At 46.4% G+C, this 14,833-nt stretch overlaps 1 protein-coding gene across 4 annotated transcripts in view; it reads left to right on the top strand.

Annotated features, from left to right (window-relative positions):
* atp1a3b (ATPase Na+/K+ transporting subunit alpha 3b) overlaps positions 1 to 14,833 on the top strand; it is a 28,102-nt gene that overhangs the window by 3,212 nt on the left and 10,057 nt on the right. Inside the window, exons 1-2 of one of the 4 annotated variants that reach the window (XM_019896110.1) lie at positions 241 to 723; positions 14,357 to 14,482. In XM_019896110.1, the coding sequence (XP_019751669.1) occupies positions 718 to 723; positions 14,357 to 14,482 (132 nt within the window). In that variant the 5' untranslated portion in view covers positions 241 to 717. Of the gene's footprint in view, positions 1 to 240; positions 724 to 14,356; positions 14,483 to 14,833 lie in introns of those variants that run through there. The other 3 variants (XM_019896113.1, XM_019896112.1, XM_019896114.1) reach the window with 3 other exon arrangements.

Here is a 14,833-nt window from a genome sequence, read left to right on the forward strand (position 1 = left end):
GGCTAGCTAGCCGCTGAATTCTGCAGTAAAGCGGGAGGGGCCAAGCTTGCCTCCAATTAGCCGGCAGGAACATAACGTTGACGCCCATTGGTCATCATAGAAGAGACGCTCAGGTTCATGATTGGACAACGAACCCAGCGGTGAAGCATGGGCGTTGCTCACTGGCGACGGTATTGCTGATGGGCGGAGCGTATTCAAATCAGCAATCCGACTTTTTAGCCATTCGCTGCGGGCGGCGCTTCTTTCACAGGCGGAGTTGTGCGGCGCGAGGACAGACTGTACTGCGCCAAGCAGTTCGCGCTGTTACCGGGCCGCGGAGGGATACAAGCGTTTCGCAGGCAGTGTAGTGCGGCTCGTGAGTTAGGAACGCCGGTCCTTTTGGTGGCGTGGTAAATCCACTCGTGATGCTCGGAGTGTGACCGCGACGTTTCTTTTACAGCAAGGCTCACAAAACGCGACTGGGGCTGTTCGTAGACGTTTTCGCCGAGCTTGAATTTACGACAGCCCCGTTAGGAACGGCAACTTGTCGGTGACGCACTCACCTTAAGACTCCATTGCATTCCCGCTTGTCTTACCTCAAGACTGGTCGTTCCACCATTTTCTCTTTCTTCCCCCCTTTTTCCCCTCCCGTCCACTGCAAGACGTTTTAAGGGTGCTCCAGCGGAAAGAGCACACCTCTCAACCTGCGAGGAGGATAAGAAGAGTGACTGCGCCAACATGGGGGTAAGCCCATCTTCCTCACTTCACCACCACCACCACCACCACCACCCCCCTCCCACCTTCAACCCAGTAAGCTGGTGGGCGGCCGGGCCCTGGCTGAGGAAGGCCTCCATGCGGCCCCGCCCGCTCTGGTCCACCACGATGACTTTGACGATCTGTTGGCACTGGATCAGCGTCTCCGGGCGCAGCTCCCCGGCCGGGACGGGGCCCAGCAAGGCGGGCGGGGCGGTCAGGGCCAGGGGGGGTGTCGGCTCAACGCTGGGCGGACTCAGTTGGTAGGTCTGCAGCCTGTTGTGAATTGACACCTAGTTTAGGAACAGCCAGAGAACGCACGGGGAGTTACCAGCCTGAACGCAGCCTTACGCAGCCCTCTGGTGTGACACGCACGGGGGGGCATGCAGGCATGCACGGAGGTGGCGTGCACAGTCATGTCGCGCGGCACACACACACACACACACACACACACACACACACACACACACACACACACACACACACACACTTGGGTAGTCATCCTTTTCATTATGGAAAGTGTTGCTCAAAGGCCCCAAAGAAGACTAGTACCCAGTGTCCTCTGTGTCTCCTCATAGGCCTCACTTTTGCCTATAACCTTGCCAGCCATTTTAGGTAGGCCTTAATCGGTTTATATAAGGGGAGGGGGGAGAAGGTGAGGTGCTGGTGGATATTCTCACTCAAGATTTAAGTAAAATACTGGTTTTAGGGCCACGAGAGGACATGAGTGGCTTTATTGCCATGACCTCCATGTCCGCCAAACTGCACCTCAACCTATCCACCTCCATCCCGCTGAAGCTCTACGCAGTCTCATCACCCGGCACCCTCAGTGACCCATGCGTCATAATGCGGTTACCGGGAATAAGCACCTCACCAGCTTATTTCCCCTTTAATTTGTGACATAACAGAGACGTGCAAATCACTATAAGTGAATACATTTACCCACACTCCCCTGCACACAGTAGGATAAAAGTGAGGATAAAAAATATAGATGGATCCTGTTAGGTTTGTGTGTGTAATTTGCTGAGAATCACACCAGAGGGGAAAAAAAATCAGCCCGGCGTATGTAAATGCAGACGCAAGCTATTGCGCAATGTGTGTGTGCGTGTGTATACCACTGCATCAATCCGGGATGCAGTGCAGTGGCGTGACGCTGCAAGCCAGAAGGGGGCCGGTGTCATTGCAGTGACAGCCGGCAGCCGACGGGGTCCCCCCCCTTGCACGTTGCAGTGTCCCTGCAGAGGGAGGTGACAGGCCGCTGCGTCAAAAAGGGGATGCGAGGGTTTAAAACCATCACCTTGGTGGGGGGAAATATGCTCAGGCAGAAGTAGAAACGTCGGACATGTGGATGGTCGTATGATTTTCCTCTCTTTGGATGATGCGGCTTTGTATCAGCGGCGCACCACAATGAATGTGGTGCGCCAGCTGTCCTTTTCCCAAGGCCGCAGGGGGCACATCGCATGCAACGTGCGTGCTGCGTCAAAGTGGGGGCGGGGCCTCTTTTGTGGAAATTCCCAGTGCAGAGCCGCGATAGGCCGTTGCTTGAAATGTGCGACGCTGCATTTGCTTTTTAAGCATGTGTAAAAATTCTTAAATGAATACATAAAAAGAAGGGTGAATTCTCTTTCGTTTTGATTTGCACCGGTGCATGCTGAGAGCAATTTTCACCTTCACATCCCTGACTTGTTAGCTGGAAGGTGGGCTGGACGGTGAGAAAGGAAGGACACAAGTGCAGGTGTAGCGAGATGGATTTACACAAGAGGGGAGAGGTGAGGGAGGGGCTGCCTGGCTGTAGATCCTGTTACAGGATAATGACCCCCGGGGCTCACATGACTGTGGCTCTCGTTTCCTGGTCGCGGTGCATTGTGGGGGCCGGGTAATCAGGGAGGACAGATGGGATGAGGAAGGAGGTCAGGTGGAGGATTTCCATAGGGTGTGGTCTCTGCTTGAGAGGTCGAAATTGGGGATTAAAGTTATGAAGGTGGAAGTGGTGTTACTGCAGCTTTTGTCAGAAGGTCATCGTGGCTGCTGAATAGTGTTGAGACCCCCACCATCAGACCCCCCCCCACCCTCTGCTAATGAGGATGGCAGGCTTGTGTCGGCGAAAGTGGGTGCTCGTTTTAGAGATGGATGAGTGTGGCCTCTGCAGAGGCCCAGCCCTCACTTTGGTGCAGAGTGCTGCACGTCCTTCCCCACTGTACCTGCCGCACTGGATCAAACTGATCGGCCAATGGTACTCAATTGAAATTGAAGGGAAGATCTCATCGAATCTAAAATAAAGCATTCGTAAATGTCTGAAAAGGAGAACAAATTCAGCGACTACGGCGTTGAGCATGAATGAGACAACAGATTTGTTGGATTGCGGTACGTTGAGTTTGCTTTCACAATCGAGGTTTTCGAAGGCACACTAAATTGCTAAACTAAATACTCCGCACCCAAGAGCCATCGGTTGCAAATGAGAGTTGTCAGCGTGTCGAAAAATGAGTACACACCAAAACTTCGTTTTCAACCGAAATTGTCAGGCACCACCACAGTGAGTTCATGCTGAGCGCTGTACTAGAGGGCACTCGTTTTCGTTGATGGAAACCCACTTTGTCAGAAACCGTCGTTTTGGGTCGTTGCATTCTCTTGATAAAAACTACGTAGCAATCCGTCCTCCCCATCCCAAAGCATGTTAGGTTCATTGAAGACTTAATCGTGTCAACTGGTGGGAACGTGAGTGTGAATAATTGTCTACATGTGCCCTGTGATTGGCTGGCAACCAGTCCAAGGTGTTGACCCAAGCGAGCTGGGATAGCGTCGAGCTCACCCTCTACCCCACTGAAGATGCTGTGGAAACTGGATGTATGGATAAATTGTCAGACTACGGCTCTCACTTTCAAATCTTTTTTGCATCGATTATCCCTTCAACTTTCCCATTGAATATTCGAGTAGTCGGATGGATTTGCGAGACCCCAACCTTCTAGCTACTACTAATTCCAAATCTGGATAAAAATCGTTGGTTTGGTTCCACAGGGCATCCGTTGTAAAAACTGTGGCCAACGTACTGCTCTGACAGCCCCCTGATGGGATGTCTTGACTGTAGTATCAACTTTTCACCGGTACACGGTGCTAATCAATTGTTAAAAGGTCACGGATGTTCATGGCGACTGCAATTGTGTTGGATGGCCGACATGATGCCAGCGAAGAATTTTGCGGTCGACTTACTCGACTCGGATGAGTCTTTCCCCCTCAGCCCGAAATCTGATTTATATTATCAATTCAACAGCTTTTGTTTGTTACGTTAAACCATTGGATCGGATGCGGTTTGTCACTCGGGAGTAGTAACAATACATGAGATTCGTCTACAACTCCACTGCAATGGCCGGAAAAGATGGCAGACAGCTGCATGTCTTAAAATAAGACTGCAGTTAATCCACACAGGTTTAAATTCCAAACCTTTGTCAAAGTAATCTGCTAATCTAATAATTGGTCCGCCTAGGAAGTCATCGGGCTGTGGATCCAGACCGGAGTCCACCTATCGAAGACCTTTGCAATAGGAAAACGGCCATACGGATAAGACTATACAGTATCCTGGTGCTTTTGCGCTTGTGGCCTGGCGGTCAGATAAAGCCCCAATGTCTCTCTCCTCTTGAAGTTCTCTGATCAATAAGTATCACCGTACACAGGTCATTGTCCTATGCTGAAGGACGGTCACCAAGAAGAAAGGTTACAGTTTGCATCAGTGCTAGCAGTGCCCCGTGGTAGCTTATGTAATGCCATTCAAACGTAAAGGTCAGCGCTGCCTTTCTTCTCATGGTCAAGTTTATCTTCAACGTGAGGCACGGACACAGTGGCTACCTTGAGGACGTCGCGTTGCCTGGCAACAAGGACGTGTCTGAATCGGGGTGTTTGTTGTCCTGGAGATGTTTGCGTGCTACATGTTTGAATGTGTTGGAACACAAGGTGTGACACTAAGGCACCCACAGCAACAAAGGCTTCGACTCTGGGAAGACGTTTGAACTCTGGGAAGACGTTTGAGCGTTTATTCGAAACCCTTAAGTTCGAAACATCTTAAGGTCCATGTGCCAGTTTTCACTTGGTCCTCACTAGTCAGACAACTGAACTGTCTTACTATTCACTCTTGCCTTGCGCAACTGTGTGACATTTTTTCACACTAGTAGGACCACTTTGGCCTACTGGCAGAACAACTACGTGTGTGTGTGTGTGTGTGTGTGTGTGTGTGTGTGTGTGTGTGTGTGTGTGTGTGTGTGTGTGTGTGTGTGTGTGTGTGTGTAAAACACATTACAACATAAGACAAAGATATGAGTCAAATGTTCTGCCTGTAATTCATATCTTTGTTGGCCTGAATGTTAAGGGTCTAAAAAGGAATTTTTTCTCTTTTAAAAAATTTTTTTTTTTTTTTTTTAATTGATTAGCTGATTAGTTATCCGAATTTTAGTCTGCCATATATCAGAATCAGCAATGGCCAATAAAGAAACTTGCATCTGTCAGGCTCCAAATTTTTATTTTATTTTTTTAATACATGTAATCATTGTTGTAGTTATTAGCCTCCTCTGCCTAATGTTGTTTTGAATTTGTTGGGGGAAAGCGGCCTTCTTTCCTCCGCGTGTTCGTTGAATTTCAGACGAGGAGAATGTTGGTAATCCAAATAAAGGCTGGAGTCGATGAACAGTTCTTTCGAAGCTTTTAATAACGGAATATTCCGGGCACCCCCGAATTACAGACAATGGCTTCGCGTCACGAGTGCGAAACAGGAAGAGATTCACATCATTTTTATATCATCAGAAGGGGGATATCGAGACACAAAGTGTGATATCATAACTTTCGTTTCTCCTAAACCGATTCTCAGCTTGTATCAACCAGCGCATTCCAACGTTTGTGCGTCCTACAGTAGGGAGTATTCCAATTCTAGGTGATGATTTGCTTCAAGGACGCCAAGCTACACTGTGGGCATGGGAAAGTTATACAGCATGACTGAATATGAGCAGGATACAGACTTCAAATTAAAACAAAGATTTTGAAGTTTTATCATCTCTGATTCCACTGCTTTAACTGTTGAGTTTTCAGCAGCCTTTCAGTTGATTTGAAACCCATCTGCGCATTTTGTGGGAGTGGGTGTCACCAAGCAGACCTGAGGTGGTCTCGTCCATTCCCCAGCTCCAAAAAGCTCACATTTGAAAAGGTATGACAGGAGCACATCACGCTTTATCTTTTCCTCCGGATCCTCGTTTGCGCTGATTTAGCTACTCTAAAGTCAAACCCACCAAAAGTGTGACAATTTGTCATTCAACCAAAAGATTAAATGTTAAAATTCACGCAAAACTTCATACGTCAAATTTCACGAGACTGCAACACGTGAGCAGTGCAATTTGCACAAGGATGCCCGTTTTTTTCATAGAGGGAAGCATGATAACCATTAAACAGGAACTAGAATGTAGGAAAGGTGGTCATCAAGTACGAGCGACTAAGTTTTCAAATGAAAACAACTTCAAAGTCAACCAGCGATCTAATCCTAATTATGGTTTTGTTGGTGACCACACAACCCTATTGAAATGTGTGTTTGTATCGCGGCGTAAAAGACTTAACCCAATGGGCTAATCCAACGTATGGCTAATCCCATCCGATAACCCCCCCCCCCCCCCACACACACACACCCGTTTGAGCCCCTCTACTACGTCCCAGAGGGAACGCTGCCCTGCTGCAAGGAGCAACAGATGGCCCAAATAACCTTGCAAGGGCACACATCTTTGCATGCATGCAATGACATCCACACACACACACACACGCGCACACACACACACACACACACACACACACACACACACACACACACACATTTCCTCTAAGCCTACCACCATACCCACATTGAACTCCATTCCCTAGAACACAAATTAATATCCTAAATTAAGATACCACTAGAATGTAAACAGTAATTGATTGTTAATTATGCCAATCAAAAATAGTCAAATGCCCTTCTTTCATTGTGATTAAAAAGAAGAGAGTTATGAGCATGTCGAGCAATCAGTGCCGACTGGGTGATCAGATTCAAGAGGAAGTGAAACAAACCGCACATCAAGGAAGCCAAATGGCAGCCCCTGGGCTTTCTGTCCACAACTACTTCCTCAGTGAAGTTGCACATAAAAAGCCACGTTCTGCCCACTGTACGCTTCCCGTTCTTGGTATGCTCCGCCGCAAAATTAAAAGTGAAAAGAAAGTGTAACTTTCACTAGCTCGTCGCTCCGCCATTTTTACACTGTCTTTGTCTCGCTCTCTCTTTCTCTTTCAGTCTATCTCGCGCCACCTCTCTCTGCCGCAATGCGTGCCTCCTCCACCATCACATACGCGCTGCAGCCGGCCCAATGACTCACATCCGCTAACGTCGCACACACATAACACATACAAACCGGGAATGCAGTGTCCATTTACACATGCATCAATTATTACTTGTCCCGCATCCCATCAGGGGGACCCTTGTAGCCACAGCATCGGTCGCCATGGCGGCACTCTCAAAATGTCAGCCGGCCTGCGCAAACGAATCAACAGCGAGACCCGCAGTCCTGACTTATCGACTTCCTGGCATTTCAAGACCGTTTTTCAGGTCCACAAGTGACGTGTTAGAGGGTAATTAGCTTAAGGTACCCAGAAGGGAGCCTGGAGCCAGCGCCTGATGATGTCAGAGCTGTGTGTCGCTCCGTTCACCTGTTTTAGCTGCAGGAGCGGCTGTAATTCCAGACACGGGTCTCTGTTTCCTCTTTGGAACGACACAGAGGCTCATAATGCAGAGATGTGCATGGCAGCTGGACACGCACACTTTGATGTTTGAAAAAAACAAAAAAACAGTGCTAACTTGACTTTCAAGTGCCCCAGGTTTCTTGCGTTACATCCGTAGCATGCTCAAAATGGAAACAGTTGGCAACTCAGCGCCAGTATCTGGAGTGACTCGGGCTGAAAGATCTTGAAAAATGGTCCAATTCTGATCTCCCCCCCACGATATTGCTATTCAATATGCAATTTATTTATCAAGGCAAACGAATCATTAATGAATATGAAAGAAACTTTCTTTATCTATCTTTATTTGTTTTGGTCTAAAGAAGCACAAAAACGTTAGGAAAATGTTGATATTTAATGAACATATCTTTTACAAAGCATTTCATGAAGCACCTTGGATTTCTTTTTTACTAATTTACTTTTATCATTCACATATATGCATTGCAACTGATCCCGCGGATTGTACAAAGGCACAAAACCTTAACCAGTAATTGGTATTGAAAAATATAGTATTGCATTTTAAGATTAAACAAGATTTATAAAGAAAATAATTTTTAAACCATTTACACATGTGCATATAAAATCTTAAATTTAATCCCTGCCTACACTTTACAAACTAAGGAGAGTGCTATTAAATATGTAAAGAATAAAGTATTCACATGTCCTTGATAGCGTCTGCTGTGTTGGGTCTGTCTCAGTGACAGACTGAGACTGCTGTTGTCTTCTACTCTGATCAAAACAGTGTGTCCCCTAGCGGATACTCCATGAAGTGCACCTCATTAAAATTATTCATTCCGTTTCTTTTATCAAACCTCCTTGGGGGCCAGTTCTGGCCCGCGGGCCGTATGTTTGATAGCGCTGGTTTAGCCCCAGGAGTGACCTATGAAATGGTAGTTGGGCGGCAGCAGCAATTGTTTTCAACACATCGGGGGGGGGGCAGGGGGGGGAGAAGTGAGTGCCTAATGTTGGTGTCACACCGCCGTTGTCTGTGATACGTCTCTGACACTACCAGATAGTGGCTTTATCTCTTTTACCCGCGTCAGGGGGAGCAAAACTGGTCATGACAGGCATTGTGAACGGGGCCACTAGCTGAACTGTTAACAGAGAACGCCATTGTGTCGGTTTATTCCAATGTGCGGGTTTAACAGCTGACGATTAATCACTTGGGGAAGTCTTGGGCAAAATTATTCCTGCTGGACATTGAGCAACATGGCCGAACACGACTTATCTGTTGCATAACATCGGTGGTGCTGCAACTAGTTTTCATGAGTGGGTGACCAGAGTAGCCAATAGTTTGGGGATTTGGAATTTTGACTCATAGGTGAATGGCCTCACAACATTGCTGAGCTAACGCTGTTTTACATTACAACTAACTATGATTATAAATTCAGAAGCACCTCACCTGTGGCGAAGCAAAGCATGGAGAGTCTCTGTCACGGAATTTCATGGGCGCAGTCAATGTTTTGGGCGGTCATCCTTGTAAAAGTCCTCACACTTTGGGTTCGGATTTGGTTTTGGGTTAAGGGGTACAAGTACCTATTCAGGATTAGAGTCGTGGTTTAAACGTGGTTTGTTCTTCAGTTATTTTGCCATCAGAGCTAATATGTTGTATCGCAATATCAGTTATTTGTCCCGCCACTAATATTTGTGTCCAGTTTATTTGGAGTAGCAGTCAGTTTCTAGGGTATGACACCTGTTCACGCTCGTGCGAGTGTTTGCCAGCAAGCTGGGTGTGTTTTGCGGGCAGACAGCCTGGTATGATTCTCCCTGCGGCCGTCAATGCTTCAGTCCCAAGCACACACACCTCGCACATTCTCCATAGACTGTTACAATGTCTTACATCCACACTCATCCAAACACAATGTTCTCATACTTGCACTTCTGAACCCACATACATGCCACTGCTTGTCTCTCGATCAGTACTCGTAAGGCGGAGCGCATAACTCCTACTCTGGCTCGTTCTTTTGCAATCTTGAAAGGGCCTGGCCCCACCTTACCTCTCTGAGCTCCTCCGCTCCTGCCCGGTGTCACAGGTCTGTGGACCAGACACGATTAAAGGTACCGAGAACGAAGCGGATGCTCAGAGGGCATCGAGCCTTTGCCCTTGCTGGTCCCTCTCTTTGGAATGAACGTTCGGCAAGCCCCCTCGCTGCCCATCCTTAAAACTCATCTCAAAAATCATTTTTTTCTTTGGCTTGTGACTCATCATGAGACTTGATTTTTAGTAAGACTATTTTTGAGATTTCTGCTGGCTTTGGTTAATTTATTTTTTGTTGGTGTATGAATTATTTTTGCTCCATGTACAGCACTTTGTGTACAGCGGTGGTTGTTTTAAAGTGCTCAAGAAATACAGTTGAGTTGCGTTATCTGACGGCCACAGATACACACACAAATACCTTAAGTGAGGTGCAATTATTTGGAGTGGGGTCAGTGCTGGTCAGAGGCTGACACAAAGCTAGTGGACAAAGATTGTGCTCAATATCTAATTCGAGGCTTTTGGGGGTGGATAACAAAGCACCCACCCCCAATGCCACCTGCTTTGTTTCACTCTCGATCTGGCCCGGCTTCTCACCTCCCACTCGTGTCTCCTGTTCCATGTGTGCGCTCCTGTCTGTCACCAGCCTGCCTCGCATTCCACTCAGCGCTGCTGCGCCACACTTACGACTGTCGATGCAACTCAAGCCGCCATATTAGGCAACTGCAGCAGAACCTGCAAGACCATCGGTAACGGGTCGATCGCGGGAGGTTGGCTGCTTGAAAAGATGGGCACCCCTGATGTAAAATATCATTTGCGAGAGTAGTACTTGGTCAACGACTGGTCCTTTATTTGAACCAAGGTACGGCACACTCACGTTCCACGTGAATACACCACTGGCACGTGCACACGTCCTGCTTATTTGTGTTTGGAGTCAGCTGCGCGCTGCCTACAACACGCACAATACCGGGGTCGGGTTTGCCTCCATTATTTTTGTTTTTCTGTCCAACATTTTATCAAAGGCATATTCTATTGATGTCCATCACATGTCGATGGAATTGATATTCAATTATCGGCCAGCCGGAGATTAAACAAGATATTCAGACTGCTTTGACAGTGGACTACAGAAATTAAAGACCAATTACTGTTAAGAGGCTGAAATCAGACGTTATGGACGAATATAACTTAAACAACAGCTTGAAACAATTCCTTGATGAATAAAATAGTTGTCGATTAATTTGATAATCGATTAGTTGTCGATTCATGCGATTAATTGTTGTTGTTGCGATGTTACACTGGCACAGTCACATGACAATCTACGGCTTCCTTTGTAATCTTGAATGTTGAAGCGAATCTTTGGCAGAGATCTGCATTCAACTGCGTCTCAGACTCCACCCATTATCCGTGCTGGTTATCGTCACGAGTGTCGCTAACTACTGTATGTTGTCACGTGTATTGAACATCCATTTAACCAGCAATCATCTGTTCGGTTTCAGTCGAACCTTTTTGTGCCCGAATAGAAAGTGACAATCTTTCATTGTTCCTGTCACTATCGCATGGGTACTTTTCCATGGCATCTTTATACTCTCCTACCTCACAAGGCCTGTCTGGTCTTGCTACAGTCTGAGGTTTGCTCACCTGTGTCAGAGTACAGGAATAGGTCTCGGGTCGTGTGTGTGTGCGTGTGCGTGCGTGTGCGTATATGTCAAACCGCTCCCTTTTCACTGTCAAACTCCAACAAAAGGCTTAGTGAGCTTGTATGGGTTGAGCGAGAGATGCCATCAATCTTTTTTATTTCAAATGTCGACTAAACCAGAAAGTCAGGTCCGATATGCATAGACCAGATTTTACTCGAGCCTCCTCACACAGTCGAGCCAGGACCTGACGCAAAGCGCTAATATTTGTCTTGCATCTAACTCAGCAGGTGTGTGTGTGTGTGTGTGTGTGTGTGTGTGTGTGTGTGTGTGTGTGTGTGTGTGTGTGTGTGTGTGTGTGTGTGTGTGTGTGGTTGTGTGTGTGTTTTTTTTAGTGTAGTTTTGGGCGGAAGCCTCACCAATGTCGCCGCTGTACTGCCTTGACAAATGTCAAAGCTTTGTGGTTAGCGAATTACCATCATAGCCCACCGCAAGTTTTAGGTGTGCCTTTTTGGCAGGGCTTCCAAAGTGCTCCCCGCTTGATCTGTTACACGGCGCTGGTCCAGCTCTGACTTGGCCCGTTTGCAGAATCGAACATCAGTCTTTGTGGAATCATTTGAAGTCTAAACTGGTTGGAAAGGAAATGTACCTGTATTTTCTTCCATCCAAGGGTCGCGGGGCGTGCCGCAGCCTATCCCAGCTGTCTTTGGGAAGTAGGCGGGGTACATCCTGAAATGGTTTCCACCCAATCAGAGGACACACACAGACGAACAACCATTCGCACTCACAATCAGACCTGGGGACAATTTCGAGTGTTCAATCAGCTTACCATGCATGTTTCTGGAATGTGGGAGGAAACCAGAGCACCCACAAAAAACCCACACAGGCACCGGGAGAACCTGCAAACTCCACACAGGAAGGCCACAGCCGGAATCGAACCCTGCACCTTTGCACTGTGAGGCAGACATGCTTATCAGTCGATCACCGTGCCGCCCATTTTCTGACATTTTTTTTTCCTCAATTTAAAATATTTCTTTGTTGTTTTGATACGTCGCTGACATATCTCAGTCAAAATACACAAAGGATTAAAAAAAAAAATTACAGCACACTTCATGTCCACTTGTGGGTATGTGAGGATGTGATTTTCTCTCATGCAAATAAGCAGCATAATCTTTCATAACGACTGGGGTGGAGCTACGGCACTTGACTTTGAATGAGCGATTGCCAACTTAGTGACTGACGCTATATTTAGTGGGCCAACAGCGATGCTCCAAGTCACTGACCTGTTTTGCTTTTGAAATGGCAGAACTGTGATACGCTCATACCAAATCCCAGAAGAAAATGACACAAACCCCCCAAAATATTTTAAATATTGAAAAGAATTGAAATGACAGAGCGAGTATGCAGGAGTCGACTGTACTACTTTGTATACTTGACATAATCTGTTTGTATTTACTGGCCACCAAATGGCACCTCCGTTATTGAGGGACCTCCGCATCCTCATGACCCCAACGATGGGCGACGCCCACGATATGCCTTTGTCTTCAGCATCGCATCCCCCATGATCTGGTTCAGCAGTGTAAAAAAAAAACAAACCTTATTGATAGGACGCTCGCATCTACTTCAGCAACGGAAGCGAGGCTGGAGCGATGGAAAGTGCACTTGTGATGTCTTGCTTTGTCGTATGATGTAATGCTAAAGTGCGTTCACCTCATTTATGCTGATTCCAGATCCTCGTGTGCCCGTTCCAGTCCGTTCACCCCAAACGGTTTTGATCAACAGTGATCAAACGCAAAACAGCTCAGGCCGACGCTTTCATGTCCCAAGGGTGCCTCATCTGTGATGTTAACACTGCCTGATTAATGTGAGCGTCTTTCTCACAGTTTAATAGACATTTGGCGTGTGAAGTGGAGCACACGCCATTTTTAACATATGAACAGATTTGTAAGAAACATGACAGATCCTCACACAATGGAAGGGAAATAAAGCAACATTGGGATTTACTTCAAAAAGACAAAAAAGTCTATGTTCAGGATTATTTGTCATTCTGGGTTGGGTTTTTTTTTTTTTTTTTCATTTTTTGTTTGTTTATTTATTTATTTATTTATTTTTATGTGTCATAAGTACCAGTGGTGTCGGTATGAGTGAATACTCATCCTGGTATCGTTCTGTCAAAAAGTGGTATTGAACATCCTTAATTTATCCATCCAACACTTTTAAATAGCATTGAAAGTCATTAAAACACCCTTTTAGAAAATGCTGTCGTTTCCGTGTACATGCATGCACCTTCAAGAGGCGGGGCCTGGCGGGGTGGCTTGTGATGTAGTCTGTGGCTGACAGCAGCTTCCGTGTATTGTTTTACTATTTGTGCGGCCTTCATTAAACGGCTGAAAAGCACGTCGACAACACATGTGAGGGCATGAGGAAAATTTTTTGCTTAAAACTAGGGCTGTATCAATACAAGTAAAGGACAGTACACTACAGTAAAGTTATGAACTCTTCTCCTTGTTATTTCTATTGTGAACCTATGATCCTAACTATTGAACATGTTTACGATTTTATTGTCATCAACCGGATCGTTTTGGGATCAGAGACAAAAACAAACAAACAAAAAAGATCACTCTTGAGCCACCCCAAACCAAACTCACGATCATCTTTTGAAATATTCTGTCATCGGGCCTTTTCTGTCTTTCATCGCAAGGGAGGGAAAATGCTCAAATTTGCCCCGGTTGTTGATGTGCCACTCACTTTCGAAATGCACTTCTCTAGGCCGCTTCACAAGGGTGTGTTACGTACTAGGCATGGGCATTCAACCAAATTCAATTTCAAATGGACTCCCATTTCAATACATTAGTCATAGCGAGTACAATTTTGCTGCCCGGATGAGCTCAACTTCCCCGTGCTCTCATGTTGTCCTACTTCAGACAGCAAACTGGTTGAGACTCAGCAGAACCTCTGCGGAATGCAGCCAATTTGTCCACTCCATTTTGCTTCCGTTGCTTCAAGACATCATCACTCAACAGTCAATTCACAACAAAACGCTATTATGCCCATTTCTACGATGCTCTGATGTCGTCAGCTCTCCAAAAATAGCCCTCTGTGAGTGGGAATAGGATACCCCCCCACCCCCTCCCCTACCACCACTACCAGTCCCATCCCGCCCCTGAGATAAAAGGAACGCAAGCTACTATTTTGTACACTTTTAGTTGGAAGGCATGTATAAAACCTATGTGTATGTCTGTAGTATGGCCGGTCAGACAGTTACCGCGTTGCCACCACACAGGACAAAGATGACCGATCCCCCAAGAAGAAGAAGGGGGGGGCTACGGGAACTAAAGACATGGACGACCTGAAGAAGGAAGTGCCCATTGTGAGTATTAAAAAGAAAAAACCTCTACATTTACTTCTCAAGTTTGCTTTACATCTCATGTCCTCGCATTTAACTAGTGTCTCTCACATTCGGCGCGGACACTGCGAAGAGAATGAAAATCTCTAAATCATACAGAGGATGAAAAAAAAAATGTTGCTGCTTTTTGAAAAATATATATTTATGATGATTTTTTTCGCTGATAAGACTTATCAGGAAGTTGCCACTTTGATGCCTCATCGCAGACTCACCTGGCTGCCATGATATACTTTGTCAGGTGAAATGCATGCATGTAGCCCATTTCGATCCTCAGCAAGTCCAAGAGCTTCCTCAAAGTTTCTGGTTGTAATCAAG

This window comes from Hippocampus comes, unplaced genomic scaffold (genome assembly GCF_001891065.2).
Source record: "Hippocampus comes isolate QL1 unplaced genomic scaffold, H_comes_QL1_v1.1 scaffold55, whole genome shotgun sequence".
NCBI classification, from domain to species: domain Eukaryota; kingdom Metazoa; phylum Chordata; class Actinopteri; order Syngnathiformes; family Syngnathidae; genus Hippocampus; species Hippocampus comes.